Here is a 19631-nt window from a genome sequence, read left to right on the forward strand (position 1 = left end):
AGGTGGGTTTACAGGGTTGGGGGTTCCCCTGGGAGGGGAGACCCAGAGTGTGGGGGTACTGTGGGGCAGAACCCCAAGGTAAAGGGTACCTCGGTCTGGGAGGGACATGAGGGCCTAAGGCGGGTGAGACATGGGACAGAAGGAGGTGATCCGGAGCTGGACAAGAGCTAATTCCCAGGACAACCAGCAGGAGGCGCTGTGGTGGTGAGTCTTTGATCTGCTACACTCAGTCAATATGGGGATAGTTGAATTCTGCCGTTATTACTGGCAAAGAACAAAACGACTCTGGCCCAGTGTGGAGCTCCCAGCCCTTCTCAGGACACAGCAATCGACTTGGGGCCTTGGGGGACGTCTCTTAGGAGCTCTCTTCCTCCTTGAACTTGAATCCATATAGAAACATGCAGCTTCCGCTGCTCTGAGCTTTGATCCTATTGCTTCTCCTTCCCCCTATGCTCGCGTTGGGATCCCTCCCTCCCCGGTATCACGGAAACGTCAGCTGTGACCCCAGAGCTCAGGCTGCTGAGATTCGCCCTGGGATCCCTCTCTTGGTTGGTCATGAGCTGGAAAAGTGGCTGGGTATTAGGGTGGGTAGAAGCCAAGGCAAGGGAATTGTGGCTTAGCTGTCAATTTCCTGGGTTTTCAGTGACTGCACCGGTAGGAAATGCATGTGAAGAGCCTTGCGTGCAAGTTCACCAAGATGTTTGTGTGGAATAGAGACAGATCCCTGCACTGAAGGGCCAACAGTTCAACTCGGCCCAGTGCGATATGATGGACGAGGCTCAGAAAGCTGCAGCACACTTGTAGTTAATGAGATGGGCGAAGGAGCCCTTGGCTCACCCTGGGCCTGGAGATAACCACTGGCTGGAATTCCTGCCCGCCTGCCAGCTGGTCTGGTCTCATTTAGCTGCCAGGCTACTCAGGGCGGAAGGGTGTGTTATCAGGGCGCAAAGCGCTATTGTCTTTGCGGCACCCTATCTGTGGTCTAGAATAAAGCGACACCAATATTAATAAATAATCTGCACCAGCCGCAGCAGCAGTGCTTGGGCACCGACTGGCTGCTGCAGGACAAAAAACAAAGGGAAGGTTGTGTAAAACCAAAGGAAAGAAGGATCCCAGTACAGGGCTCAAAGGCATTATTATCGGAGCCCTGCTGATTCATCTGGGCCAGCAGTCCCGCCCACAGACAGTGCCCTGGATGTCTAATTCCTCTCCCTGCAGTGCTGGGGGGTGCAGATCCAAGACTAAACATGGAAGTGCTTGGGGTGGAGCCCTGTGACATTTCCACAGAGAACAGTGGTCTAAAGGGATCACTTGTCTGTCCCTTCTGCTCTCGCCCCTCTCCCCAGGACTCAAAATGCTCCTGTTTTCAGGTGGAGAACCCAGTTCTCTGCATGCAGAAACCTCCAGACGAGACCAGAATTGCTTGGTTTGCCAACTCGCAGTAGAGTGGGAACTTCTTTATACCACTGCTATCCCTTCCCTGGGTTTTGGCCCCTTCTTTTCACTTATGCCCCTCCCATCTTTCTCGTTTCTGAACCTAACCTTGGCTCAGAGGGCTTGGCTGTATTTCTTCTGAGTCCTGGTCTTCTCTTCCCCTCACTCCCCCCTGCCCTCTAGGGATTCCTGTTTTACAAGGCCAGATCCTCAATGTAATTACCAGCCTTTTCTTATCTTAATCACCCTGCCTCTGTTTGTAAACAAACACTGACTCCCTGCCCCAGGGGCACAAGCTGGGAGAAGCAACTCTCTGCAGAACTCACATTCCACACTAATACTGGTTTCAGAGTAACAGCCGTGTTAGTCTGTATTCGCAAAAAGAAAAGGAGGACTTGTGGCACCTTAGAGACTAACCAATTTATTTGAGCATGAGCTTTCGTGAGCTACAGCTCACTTCATCGGATGTAGCTGTAGCTCACGAAAGCTTATGCTCAAATAAATTGGTTAGTCTCTAAGGTGCCACAAGTCCTCCTTTTCTTTTCACACTAATACTGTGCAGTTAAGAGCTCCGCCTGTGAGCCCACCTTGGCGCCCTTGATCACTGTTACCAACACTGCTCCTTGCAGATCCCAGCTACTGACCAGGCCTCGCCTAGTGAGACATGATCACTGCACAAGGTGCTGTGGCTGGCTTCCTTTTTATGAAGTTATTTGGTTATTTTTGCTGGTGTCTCATTCGCTGATGCAGCAGATGGCAAAATCAGTGTAATAGAGACAAGTCTCTCTTCTCCCTCATGGCACGTGTCTGGGATGCCCATTTGCCTTAAGGGAAGTTGTGCTAGGACAAATAGGGCCATGGGCTTTCATATCTAGTACGGTCCATTGCTTCCAGACTATCCACTGGAGAGGAGAGCCATGCAGTGGTCAGAGTGGAGGGGAAATTTGGAGATTATGGTGGAAGAGCCATTGACACCGTCAGCCCAGGGCACAGCTGCACTGAAACTGTCAAACAGCACTGCTAGTTGTATTAGAAAAGAGACTGAATACAGAGCGAGTGAGAGACCCCATCTGGGATACTGGGGGAAGAACTGGTTAAGGGCAGGGCTCTTTGGAGAGAACCCTCAGCACTGACTCAGTGCATTGTGCTAGGGGCCACTACGCTGTTGGAAGTTCTGTTTTCCCGCTCCCTCCGAGGTGCCTACCCCATTCATGATGGTTGAAGATGCATGGTGCTTTGTGCAAGGGGGGAGGGGCAGTTAACTCCTATCCTGGCTAAATTCAAAACTGGGCAGTTCCATTCTGCTGTCCCAACTGTCCCCTGCAGTTATGAAGGTGACGCTCTTCACACCTGACCTATGGTGCTGGGGATGGATGCTGGGCTCTGCTCCAACAGCAGTGGTGGGAGAAGTGATTCCTCCTCCCCCAGCTATGTGTGTCCGGCTGAGACTCTAGTCATTGTTATCAACAGCCTGCTGCGTGCCCCTCTGGTGAGCAATCCGTGCCTCTCCCGTGGATGCCCATGCAGGAAGGAACGCCTCTGGCCCCCAGTGAGCTGTTTTGCTCAGTGGCAGGCAGGCACGCACCCCCCACCCCCTTCCCCCAGCAAATGCAAACCAGCTTGCCTCTGTTTCAGGGCAGAGCACATGCTAGCTAGAGACTTGCACAATGACATTGTTAGCCCACATCAGCTGGTACCTGCCCAAAGGCCTGCTTCTTGCAGCACCCGGGCACTGCCACTGGACACCTAAGCTCCATGTTCCAGTGAAATGGGTTCCTGCTCCCTTTATACCATGACAGGGAAAAAGGCCCGTGTGCCTGGCTCTGCCCTGCGAGCTGGCTGGGCCTAGGGCCCCCATGAATTTGCTAGGAGCTCTGCTCACTGCTAACAGCTTGCATGAACTGCAAACAGGGGTGAGGTCAGTGTTTTATGTTAATTTACAAATATCCCTACCCTGGTTTCCCCTCCCCATTAACCAAACCAGCTTCATGTAACCCCAGGAGTGTGAGGATGACTCAAAATACAGCCCCAGCTGATACACGGCACCTTTGTAAGCAGTGAGCTGGCCCCTCCCAGGAGACTCTGCTGCTAAGTTTAAATAAATACTGGCTAATTGGTACCTCAAGCTAGAGGCATTAAGATCTTTTCTAGAAAGGACTTGAGAGTTCATGGCTCTTCCGAAGCTGGAGTGCTAGACACAGGTTAGGAGCCAACACTAGGCCCTGCAAGTCACTAATATTGCAGCCAATGGCTCAACTAGTTCCAAGAAATCTCCAGCCCTGGGGGCTCTGATCTTTGTAGAGCAGGTCTGATCCCCACCAATGCTCCTGGGGCCCATTCCTCTTGTGGCAGGGCCCCATGATAGCCAGCAGTTACACAATGCTCACAAGGCTTGGAGTGATAGTGAAATCTCCTTTGTGGCTGACCCCAGCTATCGTGGAAGCACAAGCTGGGAGAAGGCAGCTTCCTAAAGCTCTGATTTTTGTTAAGTTTCTGAGCCCTGTTTATACTTCAAACAAAGCATTTGAGCATGGCGTACTGCTGCCAACAGCCCTGGCCTGTCAAGGGCAGGGCATTCATGGCCCACAAAGCAGTATGGTGGCAGAATGCAGGGTTGGTTTATTGTTTAAGCAAGTGAGAATGTTTTTAAAACGTTCCTGAACAGAGGAATCCAGTAGCGGAGTCTCCATTGCCCCCAAAGCCAACTAGCTCCACTGTGGCCGTTTGCTCCAGAGCTGTGCAGCAAAGCCTCCTCTTGGAAGTTGTGGTTCATTCTACTGTGTCAGGCTAATTGTAGACACCAGGAAACTACAACTCCCAGGAGGCAATGGTGGCAGGCACCAACCTAGGAACACTTCATCATTCGAGTTAGTGCAGCCAGCCGGCAGGTAGAGGTTCAGAGACGAGCCCGGACAGAGTGATGCTCCAGAGGACGGAGGTTAAAAGGGCCAGATCTAGGGGATTTTAACAGGGCTGTGTTTGTGAGGTCTTCGCTGGTGACTTGGTCTTTAGGCCCTGGCAGAGGCCACCTTAACAAAGACAACAAAACAGATCGTCATTGAGGCAGCAGCGTGGCAGCTCAGTATGATAAAAGGGGATTCCACGCGGACACGTGCCTAGGCAGCCCTGCACCTGCAGGCCCTGGCTGGACAGCTGGGCTAACTCCACACACCGGGATAGAGCTACCTGGTGCTGTGGGGTGAGCCATGACACGTCCCCTCACTCATCCAAATGGCTTTTGACTACACCCCCTTAATTCTACCATCCAAAAGTAGCTCCCATCTTCCAGAGGGGTTTTCCCCTTTATTTAGTCTTCCTCCCCTAACTTTACGATGCCCAGGGGTGGTCACCAATCAAGAAATCCTTGTGAAATGCCCTGTGTGGTGTTGAGACTCTGAAGACATGGACATCATGGTAACATGCATAGAGCTGGACCCTTCCGCTGGCCCTCTCTTGCCAAGCATAGAGCTGCCTTGGTCAGTCAGCAAAGAGATGGTTGGTAGCATCGGTGCCACTCTGCAATGTGACTTAACATGTTATTGCAGCTACTCCATGTCTAACTTCCATGTGATCATGCAAGAAGCTCAGCAGTTTGTGTGTCTGGGCATGTGATCTTCCAGGCGTCAATCTATGTGCACGTGCTTGACAGCTACAGAGTACATAACTCTTGCTTTTCTATGGAGAGGCCATGAGGGGAATAGACAGGAGGGTCAAATCCTTTCAGCAGTTAAGCTCACTTAGCAACAGGACACAATGTCCTCCCATGCCAAGAACATCTGACTTGCTCTGCTTAGGTGAAAAGGCAGCAGGCCCTGGCCCATCGTCACCTTTTCATCACACTAAACTCAGGCAAGGTCACCCAAAGAGAAATGTACAGTAAAGCTCTTTAAGCCTCCAGCAACATCTGGCTCCAGGCCCAGTTTCACAGGGTTTCTTAAACTTTACTTAAATACAATTGCACCCACTGAATGGATCTGGTTAGCCAATGCAGGACCAAAGTGTTAAGAGACCTCTGGAAGTGGGTTTAAACCAAAAACTGAATTTCACCTGCCATTTTGTTGCTCAGTAACCCAATTTTGAGAGATCCCTTTGTAACTCTTCACAGCTTTGGATTTAATTATTTTGAGTATCTTTGTATCATCTGCAAATTTTGCCACTTCACTGTATACCCCTTCTGCCAGATCATTTATGAATGTTGAATAGCACTGGTCCCAGTACAGATCCTTGGGGGACCCTGCTATTTACCTCTTTCCACTTTGAAAACTGTCCATTTATTTTGTTTCCTATTTTGTAACCTGTTACTGATCCATGAGAGGACTTCCCCTCTTATGCCATGACTGCTCACTTTGACAAGGTCCCGTACCAAAAGCTGTTAAGCAAAGGCTTTCTGAAAGTTCAAGTACACTATATCCACTGGATCACTCTTATTCACATGCTTGTTGACAACCTCAAAGAATTCTAATAGATTGGTGAGGCACGATGTCCCTTTACAAAAGCCTTGTTGACTTTTCCCCAACACATCATGTCCATCCGTGTACTTGGTAATTCTGTTCTTCACTAGAGTTCCAACCAATTTGCCTGCTACTCAAGCTAGGTTTACCAGCCTGTAATTGCCAGGATTATCTCTGAAGCCTTTTTAAAAAAATCAGTCACATTAGCTCTCCTCCAGTCACCTGGTACAGAGGCTGATTGAAGCAATGGGTTACATGCCACAGTCAGTAGTTTTGCAATTTCACATGAGTTCCTTCAGAACTCGTAGGTGAAAGCCATCTGATACTGGTGACTTATTACTGTTTAATTTATCAATTTGTTCCAAAAACTCAGTTACTGACACCTCAATCAGGGAAAAAGTCTCAGATTTGTCACCTAAAAAGGAATGGCTCACGTGTGGGAATCTCCATCACATCCTCTGCAGTGAAGACTGATGGAAAGAATTCATTTAGCTTCTCTGCACTGGCCTTGTCTTCCCCGAGTGCTCATTTAGCACTTCAGTCTTCCAGTGGCCCCACTGCTTGTTTGAGAGGCCTCCTGCTTCTGATATAGTTAAAAAAAATTGCTGTTAGTTAGTGTCTTTTGCTAGTTACTTTTCAAATTTTTTTTTTTGACCTGCCTAATTATATTTGATTTGCCAGAGTTTATGGTCCTTTCTATTTTCCTCACTCGGGTTGGAATTCCAGTTTTTAAAGGATGCCTTTACCTCTGCCTCTTTTAATTGCTACTTGGCAAAACTGGAGGGTTCTTACCTTCATCAACTGTTTATACCCACCTTCTGTTCTCTGCCTGGCTGGAATTAGTAGTCTTTTTTTGGCTGGGGCCTGTTATCACATTAAAGCTGAGTGAATAGTTTTGTGCAAGATCAGTAAGTGTTTATCAGAGTGTTTCAGGACAGTTTCCTGTCAGTGGCCCTAGAATTTTATTTTTCTGTTTCTAGGTATACAGGTGAAACGGACAGCAACAGCACAAGTTATTCTGTTTCTGGTGACGCAAGAGGCTCTTTAATGCACTCAAACTAAATGCCTGGTAATAAATCGTTCAGGTGCCTCTCTCTGAACAACAGAATGTGGAATGAGTCCATCAACACAGCAGGAACTCAGTGCCCTTGGCAGAAAGCTTACTCTGCTTTCAGAGCAATTGGACTTGGAAAGTTACAACTTTCAAGTCACTTGACCCATATAAGAGGCTTTTAATTTATGTACAGTAAAAAATACAAACAAACCAGACAGTGGTGTTACATTTGATTAACCGTAGTTACAACACACTTAGTATTTATATAGCTGCTAGTTAATGTGTGTCAGAGCCCTACGTGAGACAAAACAGCTAAAGGCCCGTCGCTACTATTCTCACCACTGCATGCCTACAACACTATTGCCATGCACCCTGGCTCCCCGGTCCATGTAAGATACCCTACAGAGGCCCCCACGTTCAGCAGGGAAGGGGTAATGTTAAGTTTGAATACAATCTAACAAGAGGAGACTCTGTTTATCCTTGGCAGGGCCCACCCAACAGGAGTCAGGTGTGTGGAGTTTGTAGCCTTATGTGAGTTAGGCACACAGGCTACCTCCATAAGAATTATGTTTAGCGTCTGAACAAATTCCAAAATGCCACTACTTTTTCTAGGGATTTTTGATTTTTTCATGTTAGTTTTACATTGCAAGTAAGAGCTGCCAACAGGCTGTGCCCCATGCAGCACTGCAACCCTGGACAAATGCCACATGCTCCCACTTCTGGTTCCAGATAATTCAATGCAGCAGAGGGCATCCTCTTTCCATAATCCCATCTGACTCTGAGCTGCATGATGCTCAGAAGGAAAATGGGCATCAGCCATGAAAACTAACCCTGCAAGGCATCTGGGATTAGTGGAGGTAAATATCCCTACTGCTGGAAGTAACCAGATGATGAGATGTGTCCCTTCACACAGGGCAGAGAAAGCCAAGACTCTGCCCATAGGCCTGTGGGGTAGGAGTCAGGGAAGCTAAGCTTGCTTCAAACCTTTCAGTAGCCAAGGGAGGCAGAGGATGTTCTATTCTTAGTGTGGGAGAGAATCTCGGTCCATGGGCTAGAGGGGAGATGAAGGAAAATTCTGGCTCTTACTTGGACAGAAGTATTTACAGTAGTCGCCCTTAATGAAGATGTTGGCCACACAGCCGCTCTGTTCAAGAACGAAGGTTATTTCTAAGAGTCAGACACAATGGCTTTGAGGCTGAATAGAACAGATGTGTGCAATTCACTTTGGCTAGGAAGTATTTACAGTAGGATCCTGCCTCAGTGCTCAGTTGCAGCAGGATGCATTAATCTAGTGGGAATTGTAACTGCACTCCAACCCCAAAACGTCGAATGGCACACCTCCCAGACAACACGGAATGAAATACATTTGAGCAAATATACAAAGTTTAAACGTGACATAGCAACGTTTCACAAGGTTCTGCTTGCTGGAGCTGTAGTGTTTAATAGCACAGATCGGGGACATGCCACTCCAAACAGCAGAGCTCACTAAACATCCCTCCCATCCCCCAAAGCTCCCTGTAGTGCCTTTACTTCTCTGAAACACAGTAAATAGGCTACTAGACCTGAGTAAGTGGCAAGAACTTCTGGTAATAGCTCTTTGTAACATCAATCATCAGCTCTTGGGTGCATTCTGGGAGTTCTCCAGAGAAGAGCCCTGAAAAACCAAGAAGAGCATGAATGCAAGTGTTCTCTTGGGAAGCAATGAGCCTGAAGAGTTTTATTCAGCTTCTCCACTAGTATTTATGCTCTATACACTGCAGGTTAAACAGCAACCCATGGGCTTGTGTAGGGACACTGCTCTCATATAGATCAATACAAAAGTGTGGCTTCCCCTATCATCCCCTAAGAGATGCAGTAAGGCAGTCTGTCTCCAGCTAGATCTCTTAATAGCTTACACCCATCCTAGATAAACGAGGGTCATGAAAGCTCTTTCCTAAAGGAAGGCTAGTAACAAAGGTTACATTGACCTTTCCACCACTGCTGTTTCCAAATGACTGGAACATTTACACCTCCAGTATGGTCAGCAGTGCTGTTGGGGTGGGCTCTGTACCAGCACAGAGGGGTAGTCTAACAGGAGCATCTGCCCATATATGTAGCACATGCACAGTGGTCTAACAGAATTCTCTCCAGCTGTGTTTATGGAGGCACCTGCAAATCCAGAGCATATGGGAGAGAAGAGAAGGAGACTCTTTCTTGATGCCAAAGAAGAACTGCTTGTGGAATGCTGGATGCTTGATTGGTCATGTTGCTGATTCTGAGCTCTGATGGGAAGTGATTCTGTAACTAAGAATGGTCCGAGCTGGCAATCAGACTGACAAGCCCTAGCCACATTAACCTAGCTACTGAATGCGCAGATGCTATGCTTACTCCTACTAAACTCCTGTCCCAATAATATCCTGAGACAGTGAGGTCCATTGGTTAGAATTGTTACTTTTCATTTCACTGAGCACTTCCCCCCCCAGCTCTATTACTATAAGACAGTGCAACTAAGGAGCCTACCTGGCCTTCTCCACATCAGGGTGTTGTATTTCTTTTAAATATCAGGATACAAGTTAGCTGAATTTATACTGGAAGTAAAATTAAATGGACTTTACCTGGGCAGCCTGAAAAGACTGTAAAAGGCGGGACCACAGTTTCAGGGGGTAGAACTGTGTTGGCTAGAATTTTGCAGCAGTCTTTCAAAACACACCTACGACCCTAAAACAAAGACCGGATTCTGTTTGATTGTATAACACCACCATCACACTTTGTCTTACTCCTACTCGTGTCTCTAATATTCAAAAGCTAGTCTGACTGCTCTTTATTAGTCAAAGTCAACACGAGGGCTGTCTGTAAGAAGCAAGATATCTGCCTGCAACCCAGGATTCTTCTCCTCTAAGCTCTGATTGCTGATTTCACTATTAGGCCTGGTCTACACTAGAAGTTATACCAGCATAATTATGTTGGTTAGGGGTGTGATTTTTTTTAAAAAACAAAAACAAAACCAATAGTTGTACTTGTATAAGCCCTAATATGGATGCAGTTATACTGGATAAAGCTACCTTATACTGGTATAGCTTATTTTGATTTGGGAAGCAAAATCAGCTGTACTGATATGTTGCCCTTATACTCCATCCACACACAACAGCAAATGCCCCTTAAATTATATTAGCATAATTAAAGCAGCAAAAATGTTCTAGTTTCGATAAGCCCTTACTGCCATGCTGGCAGTCTAGAAATCATTAGTGCATTCAGTAAGAGTTACTAGTTTTTCTATTTGCTTTCATACACTTTGAGTAGGTATAAAAAATAATATAACAATAACTTCGTGCGTTAACATACATCACAAACTTTAATGTTTTACAGATCAACACGTACTAGCAGAGATTGTCTTGTGTGGAAAAACTGTGTGTTCCTCATAAATGCATAGTAGGGATTTGCATATTAAAACAAGCCACTTCAGGTAAGTAGATATTCAAGTTGGAATTGGTAGTCCTACCCATGCAGTAACTGGGCAAAATATTCCCCATTGCAGTACTCAATAATAACCTTGACTGTATGGCATTATCTATATTGGAGCTGAGCTGAGCTCCACTTGTACCTCCATGAAAAGCACTCTCCTCTCCGGGTACCCTGACATCAGCAATTGCTAATGCGTGCTGATAACCCAATTGCTCTTATTTGGCTTAAAGAGGCAGACAAAGCCCAGAAACAAATAGCAATTAATAGGGACGTCCACTTGTCTAGCCTTGTGTAAACGCAATGTTTGAAAAGAACAAGCATGTCTTTGAAACAGGCAACAGCGATTAGACTGAAATTGCTGCAATATTTAATGAAACTCAGGACATTAACCTTTTTGAAAGAGTCACCCTGTTCAAAGACACTTAGGAGCCTGTCTGAAAAGATTAGCAATTAATGCTCTATACATTCATTTATCCGAATGATGATACAGCAAACTGCACATTAATCTTGATGATAAACTGCCAACTGATACAGAAAGCCATTTCTAATGGGAGTCGTTATTTGGCCATTCATTACAGGCAGATAGGAGCTATAGAGGCCTCACAATGCCATGGTATGTCAGTTCCTTCATGAGGCTTTTCTAAAGTCTTCCAGCCTGGTTCGACTTGTGAGAGGGAGAGAGATACCCCTAGGACACTGGCTCTGAAAAAGGAGGCCTTGGGGCCTCTCCTGCCTGCACCAGCTACTCCTGGAGAGAAGAAACTGAAGGTGCCATGTGCTGCAAGGAAGGGGAATAAACCAGACAGTGGAGAAGTAGCCATCATTTTCCTTGAGGAACTGAAACCTAAGTGCGTATCCCTCCATATTAGGAACTCTGTGCCTCAGGTAATAAGGTCACAGCTCTCAGAAAGGGCCTTTTTACCTCATTTAATTACACCCACCCCCATTTTTGCCGCCTGTCAGCATCAAGCCATTTAAAGACATTATTGCATTCTTCCCTCTTCATACCACTGGCTCATTCCTGCCTTCCCATCTAGCTTTGATCATTTCCAGGCAGTACATGCTGGCACCTCCCCAACTCCAGGTTTCTATGGAGCAGAAGACAATGTGGCTTTGCAGTGTTTGATGTCTGATAAAGACCTAGTATTATGGGCACATGTTTGGCATAAGGTGTATCGGTTAATCTGAACTACCAGCTGGCTGCCTTTTTCCCTCTGAAGCAGCTGAGTAGGCTGCAGGATCTAGCATTATCAGTGGGTATAAATGTAGAATCCAGAGGTTGTTCTCAACTAAAATAAGGCAGTGTACACTAACTGCATAATCAGTTACACAAGTGACCCCCTTGGGTGTGGTCAGGCAAACTCCACACTTGCCTTAGGCCTATTATTCAAGGCTTCCTAGACCTCAGTTACTGTGCCAGTTCCAGAACACTGCTAGCACCGGCTGTTTCCCAGTCAGCTGTGTGTGCTGCCCTTCCCCAAAGCCCAATCTCAAGCTCTGTTGTAGAGCAGAGCACATACACACCTGACTGGAAGGCATGCAACAGAGGTGCACTCAGGTCCAGCACAGACTCCTCACGCTAAGCTCCAGAAGCCTGAGGGACCAGTTACGGTTTTGGTAGCTCCTTCGCTTCAGAAGCATTCTCAATACAAAAGAGCACAGTCTCTGCCCCCAAAGAGTTTTCAAGCTCCAAGCTGAGGGAGGGGGTATTACATGAGGAGAGTCAAAGTGGGGACCATCCATAGCAATACAAATCACCCCTGGCTAGCATCTGTTCCAGTGTATGGAAACCTTTGGTCCAATCCAAAGTTAGTCCATCTCTCTTAACCCAAGGATGGGAATTTTCCTGATGCTCTGAACCAGCAAAAGGAAGTACAAGTTCTTAACTGTATTTGAGGGGTTTAAAGAAAGAAGACTGACCACACGTACTTACAATGACACAATTCTTGCCTATGTGAACGTAGGAGCCGATCTGGGCTGCATTGACAACACAGTCTTCTTCTATAAACACATGATCACCGATGTGGAGAGGGAAGAAAGCAACTCTGGAGAAGGAGAAGGGGTTATTTGCTCAGGCTCTGCAGCACCGATGAATCCACAATAGCATTAAACCCAAAATCATGTAAGTGTCCCTACCCCCACCAGCTTGCCAAAGGCAGGGCCTGGAGCCAAGACAGATCTTGTCAGAGATGGTGCATTTCATATTAATTCCTCATGATGATCAAGCAACTTTTCAAACCAAGCCAACTGATAACCATTAACTTTTTGCAATAGGCGTTAGTGCAGGGAGAGAGGGGGAAGGGCACACAAGGAGAAGCCAAACCAGTCTGCAGGAATACAAGTAGGTCCTGCCAGCCAAGACTTCATGGACATTCTGTCTGAGGTGCTTATCTGACCCTCGTCGCCACAGTATCTGTGCACCTCACAATCTTTTAATGTATTTATCCTCTCAACATCCCCATGAGCAGGGCAGTGCAGTTCTCCCCATTGGACAGATGGGGAACCGAGGCACAGAGCGCCTGTGTGGCTTGCCAAAGGTCACACAGGAAGCCAATGGTACATCAGGGAATTGAACCTGGGTCTCAAGTCCTAGACTAGTGCCCTAATCACTGGACCATCCTTCCAGCTCGACTGTTACAAACTTGAAGTATTGCTGCCTTCTAACTCCAGCAGCTCTTTAATGGGTCTGTGTTACTAGTGCACCGGACATTTCAATTCTAGGGCACTTCCTGAGAAGTTGAGTATTGGAGGACATTTGAGCAGGACATCCCTAGGGGCACAGCCAAGGACTGTGCTCATTCATTTGCTCATGAATTAAACTGTGTCCTGCAACTGTTTACAAACCAGGCACCTTGTAACAGTCACAGTAGAAGATTCTGTGGTCATATGAAAATATCACCAAGATCGTGTTTTTAAAAACAATTTAAGGTCTGAATCCCTGGGTCTGTCTAAGCTCTGCTTAGAGGAAGGAAGGTGGAAAAAAGTGGCTCTAAACCCCCTTTCTGCTCCTGGGACTGGATGGGGCCTAAAACCGCAGCCCAAGAGTTGCTCTAAATTATGCTGTCTGAGCTGCTGGCCAGAGATTGTCAGCACATGACGCACTCCAGTTTTGTTCCCTGCATGTCACTTGTGCCTGAGGAACAGGGATTGAGGTTGAGAGCTGGCTATGGCTGAATAAAGCATTAACACTAACTGGTTTGTGATACTGCCCCAACGGACCATAAGCTTTTCAGGGCAGAGGTACCTCTCTGGCTGTCACAAATGGGCTCAAATAATGAAGCAACTATCTGTATTTGAAACTCCACAGGAGAAAAAAAAAAACATTAAATCTATTCTCTTTTGAATACTGAATTTTAACTATTAAATTCCAAGCAAGCAGCTAGGACACTGAACACACAAAGTCTGACATTTTCTGGGCTTAATGTGCTGTTTAGGAGCTTTAGGTCAGCTGCCTGTTAAAGCATTTTGAATTAAGAGCCGGAGTGGGAAGCAGGAATGAGAAGAATAAATCAATGAAATCTAAAAGTTCAGAATGATTAAGTGATTTTAATCCTTATGCGGCCATCTACTGATAAACATTGAGAAAGCCATAATAGCCCATGACTAGGTACGAAAGTTAATTCAAAATATCTATAGGTGATACATGGTCCCAACAGACAGCTCTATGTTCAGATTAGATGTAAATAAAGGCCAGTGGGTTGAGTGTGCATTTAGACATGGGAATCTTTAGGGATTTCTTTTGCCAATGCTTCAGTCAAGGTATTAGATACGAGTGGGTCATAAGAGACCCACTGTAAAGGGGGGGGAAAAAAAAGGGTTGTGCCCATTTTGCTTCTTTTGATGCAGAAAGTCAGTCTGACAGGGCATTTTAAAGTTAAATTAATTTCAAGCATGCAGTTTATATTAGAAATTCCTCAACCCTGGGAGCCTATGGCTGGAATATGGTATCTAAAGCCCTGGACCCTGCAATGTGTATACATGAGCAATCACTGCATTCAGATGGGGCTTCATGTGAGTGCAGGGATCCCTGGTCCACCTCTCATTGCAGGATTGGGCCACACATGACAAGTAACATACAAACACACACATTTTTAGATACACATCTTTTTCTGTTACAAATAAGCAACCACTTGGTATGCTCAACTGCTCTACAATCTAGCTATCATTAACTGGCTGATTTCCTATAGGCATCCAGGGCAGAGGCTGGTCTTGAAAGAAGGAAGTATAGTAGCCTGATGGATCAGTTTGGGGATGTTTTTCCATGCATGTTAAATAGCCACAGATGCCAAAGGACAAATAAACAGAACCCTACAAATAATAGGCTGGAATATTATTTGTAGGGTTCTGTTTATTTGTCCTTTGGCATCTGTGGCTATCTCCAGTACCAGAGATCTGAGATGTATATTGTACAATGCAAGACTCTTCCTTTATAGACATTATTAAAATATGGTATTAATATAGTTAGATCTGGTGGAGGTGCATTGGAAGAGTATGTGCTAGTCCCAGGCCGCATTCAGGACTTAGAAAATGAGTAAGTATTTTTAAAAGGTGAACTGAAACGTTTAAACAGAATTGTTTAAGAATCCAAACCACTAGCAAAATATATTTAGACTTAAAGATGGCAAATATGTACATTTTAAATAAACAGGTCAGCCTCTCCTTCATCTACATGTCCGAGTTCAGTCTAGTGATTTCCATGCTGCAATTTGACAGGATTACTGACCCACAAAGCAGAGCAGGGAACAGGAGAAAATGCTGTCTTAGGAGGATTTATGCAAAACCGTAGCAAGAGAAACAGTCCCCTGAGTTCAGCTCTTAGCAAATCCAAAGCTTCTAAGTTCACCTTTCAGTTTAACAAGCCTCACAGCATAGCACAGAAGAAATATAAACTCCTACCCCTTGCTGAATTTCTTGAAAGGCGGCCTGATGACACTGCGGCTTTTCACAACACAGTGGCGTCCAACTCTTACGTTTGCCAGATCACCACGAATAATACAATCATTCATAACTATCGTCTAGGTAACAAGAGAAACAGAGCCAAATGAGTTCAAGTTCTGCCAATGTTTTCAGTAGCTTTATTATAATATATGGGGCCACACTGAGCACTAGTGTAATTTCAGTGAAATTATATCTTACAGCAGGGCTCAGTTGGGCCCAAGGAACACCAACTTGTATCACTAGCACATATTAGTGTATGAATTGTGGCCCTATAGAGCAAACCACATGAATAAGAATAGAAAATGCAGATTCACTGCTAAAGTCCCTTTCATGAGAGCATCCCAAGACAAATTAATGAAGCCTCAAGACACCATACAAAGGGGTCAGTTCTTATTTCCACTCCACTAATAGTCAGGTTGAGGCACAGAAAGGTTAAGCAACTTGCCCAAAGGCTACACAGCGAGTGCAGAGATTTTGGATCCCAGTACTGCAATTGATCCAACAGCTAGAAGTTGAAGCTAGATAAATTCAGACTGTAAATAAGGTGTAAATTTTTAACTGTGAGAACCACTGGAACAATTTACCCAGGGTTGTGGAGGATTTTTAAAATCATGATTGAATATTATTGTAAAATCTCTGCTCTAGGAATTACTTTGGGGAAGTTCTGTGGCCTGTGCTATGCAGGAGGTCAGACTAGATGATCACAGTGGTCCCTACTGGTCTTGGAATCTATGAATCCTGTTCTAAACATTAGTTAACACTTCCTCCCAGGTGAGAGAAAAAAATATTAGAGAGAATGACAATGGTGATTAATAAAATAAGCGTGAGAGATGAATCAGGAGAACTGCACTAGAAGAACACAGCACCAGGAACTAAATCTGGGAGAGAAAAATAATGTGAAAGACAAAGGGTTAGAAATGTAAAGCTCATTTGCAAGGAAGCTACTCGTGCAATGTGTTGACTAATATGTGCTGGCTAACAAACATATATCATATTAATAATATCTATTATCCACGCGCATATATATATATATATATATAAATAAATAAATAAATAAATAAAGTATGCATTAAGCACTAATAGTAAGCCCAAATATTTCAACAGTAATATAATCTAAACTGGCTTATACCATAACTCTGTACAATTATGCTCTGTATCCCATAACTACTACTTGCATTTGCTGAAGTAAGCATTTGGTATAAGTAGTTAAGAAACATCAAAAATCAAGATACGTTTGTTGTATGTCTTAGTACAAGTTAGCGATGTACCCTCACGGACCAGTACCTTGAATGCTAGTATCCAAAGCAAAGATAAGGAAGGAACAGGACAAGAAACTAGGGAACTGGGACAAAAAAGAAATAGATAAGTTCATGGAGTATAGGTCTATCAATGGCTATTAGCCAAGATGGGCAGGGATGGAACTGACGGGTTAGATTTTAGTGACATGTAAAGAGATATACAACTTGTAAACTCATCATATAAATAATACCAGCTAAAATGTGTAATTTGGGGAGCACACCACTCGCATAAGGTGAATGTAACATCACTGCATGGCATGGCTTCTCGGAGACTGTACTGTGCAGAACCTTTTCCCTGTACCATATTAATAAATCCGACTGACATTGGGTATTTGGCCTTGACTATATTTAATAACAAATCAAAGTGTGGTCAAACAGTTGATTATACAATTTATCACATGAGAGTTTGACTGTAAACCACAGAAATGCTTGATTTTACAAAAAGTACACCAGTGACTTGGTATTACCCACCTTTCCATTCAGAACTATGTTCTGGCTTCCGCAGAGCACTGACTGTCTGCTGACTTTGTTGCCGGATGCCTGAGGGAAACCAAGAGACAGAGAGACAATCAGTGACAGAAATACAGCCTTGTGATACAAACGTCTTATTATATCTGTGGATTGTGTGGGGTCCTTTATAATAATGAACCTTCATTACAGAATTTTATAACACACAGTTTGCAAACAGAATGCTTTCACGTTGCCTCCAGGACTCCTGGATGTTAGTCCTTAGGCAAGATCCAATGTAGTATCAGCTGAATAGTCAACTGTCCTCCATTGAATCTCTTCTTCGGACTCTCTTCTGGCAGTAAATCTTCCATTGGGACTCTGCTCCAAGAGTGTAATATTGTAATTTAAAGAATACAAGGAAGAAGTGACAGATGTGCTACGCCATAACCCTTGTCATACTCCTCTCTCCTAACGCCCCAGAATTGGTGGCCTGCAAGTAGGAAAAACAAAAACTCTACTAAGACGAAAAAGAGACTTTTAAAATCTCAGATAACTCCTTCCTTTGGGCCTCCCAGTGCAGCCTGCTTTTCTGGAGTGGGAGCTCCCACAGGCAAGGGTTGCCCGGATGCCCTGTACACCAAAATCTGCGTGCACCTAGAACAGATGCAGAGACCAGGACCCGCATCCTCCTGTCCGCTCTGCAATCCTCCCATACCGATCTGTCAAGACCAGCCTTGGACTGGATGCTCTTTAGGGCAGGAGCCATGTCTCCTGTGGGAGTTCTGGGAAATAAAGCAAACTAAGCATTCACAGAATAAGAGGGAAGGTTCTCTCATGGATGAGTATCTGGTTAAACGATAGGAAAAAGGGGCAGGAATAAATTATCAGTTTTCACAATGGAGATAGGCAAATAGCAGGGGCCGCCCAAGAAGCTATACTGAGACCTGTGCTGTCAACATATTCATAAATAATGGGAAAAAGGGGATGAACAGTGAGGTGGCAAAATTTGGAAATGATATTAAGTTACTCAAGATAGTTAAGTGCAAAGCTGACTGCAAAGACTTACAAAGGGATCTCAAAAAACTGAGTGACTTGGCAACCAAATGGCAGATTAAATTCCTGTTGATAAATGCAAAGTAATGCACACTGGAAACAATAATGGATTCTAAATTAGGTGTTACCACTCATGAAAGAGATCTTGGGAGTTGTCATGGATAGTTCTCTGTAAACATTTGCTCAACGTGCAGCAGCAGTCAAAAAAGCGAACAGAATGTTAGGAATCATTAGAAAAGGGACAACTAATAAAACAGAAAATATCATAATGCCCCTACATAAATCCATGGTGTGCTCACACCTTGACTACTGCCTGCAGGTCTGGTCTCCCCTATCTCAGAAAGGGGGAGAAAGAAAGAGTGTGTGTGTCTATAGGAATTGGAAAAGGTACAGAAAAGGACAACAGAAATTCCGGGAGGCATAGAACAGGTTCCATACAAGGAGAGATTAAAATGAGTGGGACTGTTCAGCTTCAAAATAGACAACTGGGGAGGAGATGCTAGAGAGGTGGAGAAAGTGAACAGGCAAGTGTTATTTACCCCTTCACATAATACAAGAATGAGGGGTCACCCGCTGAAATGAAAAGGCAGGTTTAAAAACAAACAAAAAGGACTTCTTCACGCAACACACAGTCAAGCTGTGGACTTGTTAACAGGGGTTGTTGCAGAGGCCAAAGGTATAACTAGGTTAAAAACAGGTCAGTTCACAGAGAATAGGTCCATCAACGGCTATTAGCCGCTGGACACAACCCCGTGCTCGGGGAGCCCCTAAACCTCCAAATGCCAGAAGCTGGGGCTGTAGGGCAGGGGATGGATCACTTGATCATCGCCCTGTTCCTTCCCTCGGGCCAGGGGCAGAGGCTTCACTGTCGGAGTCGGGCTCCGGGGCCCCGGTCTGACCCCCCCCGACCCCCGGCTGCTCACGGCACGGCGCGCCGCCCCGGGCGCTGTATCAAACGCTGCCGCCCCCAGCACCTGCTGGCAAACGGCCAGCGGCTCGAGCGGCTCGAGCAGACCCCCCCCGGCTGGGGCGCAGGGGAAGGAGCCGGCTCCTCGCCGGCCGGCTCCAGGGCCGCGCCCCGGAGAGGGCGGCTGGGGGCCCGGCTCGGGCCCGGCGCTGCCCCGGCTCCGCCCGCTGCTCGCCCGCCCGCGGGGCACCGCACCGTCTCGATGTACTCGGACTTGTTATACAGCATCTCGCTCAGCTCCATGGCGCCGCCGCTTCCGGCCTCCCCGCTTCCGCTTCCGCCTCCTCCCCGCCATGACCCCCCCAGCCAATCTCCGCTCGGTCCCCGTACCGCCGCTTCCGGCCTCCTCGCGAGCACAGCCCATCTTCGCCCGGCTTGCCGGTGGCGTCACATCCGCCCAAACCGGACTGGCCAATCTCTTCTCAGAATCTGCACCGCCCCTTCCACGCCGACCAACCCGAGCTCGGCTGCCTGCTGTCGTCACTCCCCACTGGCGCGCGCTCAGCTTCCCCCCGGCATGCTGTTGCGCGGCCGGGGCTGAGGCG

The 19631-nt window shown here is 46.1% G+C and overlaps 1 protein-coding gene across 3 annotated transcripts; it reads right to left on the reverse strand.

The window, feature by feature from the left end:
• Positions 1 to 4036: 4036 nt before the first annotated feature.
• DCTN5 (dynactin subunit 5) lies at positions 4037 to 19394 on the reverse strand. Of its 3 annotated transcripts, none has more exons than XR_012641194.1 (8): positions 19282 to 19394; positions 17088 to 17156; positions 15277 to 15395; positions 12314 to 12425; positions 9534 to 9636; positions 8502 to 8593; positions 6320 to 6468; positions 4037 to 4463 (listed from the first exon to the last, which is right to left on the reverse strand). XR_012641194.1 is itself a non-coding variant. In XM_074964948.1 (7 exons), exons 1-7 carry the CDS (start codon positions 19327 to 19329, stop codon positions 4443 to 4445), a joined length of 564 nt encoding a protein of 187 aa, XP_074821049.1. In that variant the 5' UTR covers positions 19330 to 19394; the 3' UTR covers positions 4037 to 4442. The 3 variants fall into 3 exon arrangements, 1 of the variants encoding a protein (XP_074821049.1); XR_012641193.1 differs by having other exon boundaries at positions 6301 to 6468; XM_074964948.1 differs by lacking the exon at positions 6320 to 6468.
• Between the last annotated feature and the right edge of the window lie 237 nt (positions 19395 to 19631).

Source organism: Natator depressus, chromosome 10 (assembly GCF_965152275.1).
Source record: "Natator depressus isolate rNatDep1 chromosome 10, rNatDep2.hap1, whole genome shotgun sequence".
NCBI lineage: Eukaryota > Metazoa > Chordata > Testudines > Cheloniidae > Natator > Natator depressus.

What these genes read in the sequence shown, in the direction of transcription:
- DCTN5 (XM_074964948.1), bottom strand. Translation starts at nt 19,329, where the DNA reads ATGGAGCTGAGCGAGATGCTGTATAACAAGTCCGAGTACATCGAGACG. An exon ending in AGTCTTTTCAGGCTGCCCAG is followed by an intron (nt 8,594 to 9,533) that starts GTAAAGTCCATT and finishes TTGGTTTTTCAG; the next exon opens with GGCTCTTCTCTGGAGAACTC. An exon ending in AGTTCTTGCCACTTACTCAG is followed by an intron (nt 4,464 to 8,501) that starts GTCTAGTAGCCT and finishes GTCTTTGTTAAG; the next exon opens with GTGGCCTCTGCCAGGGCCTA.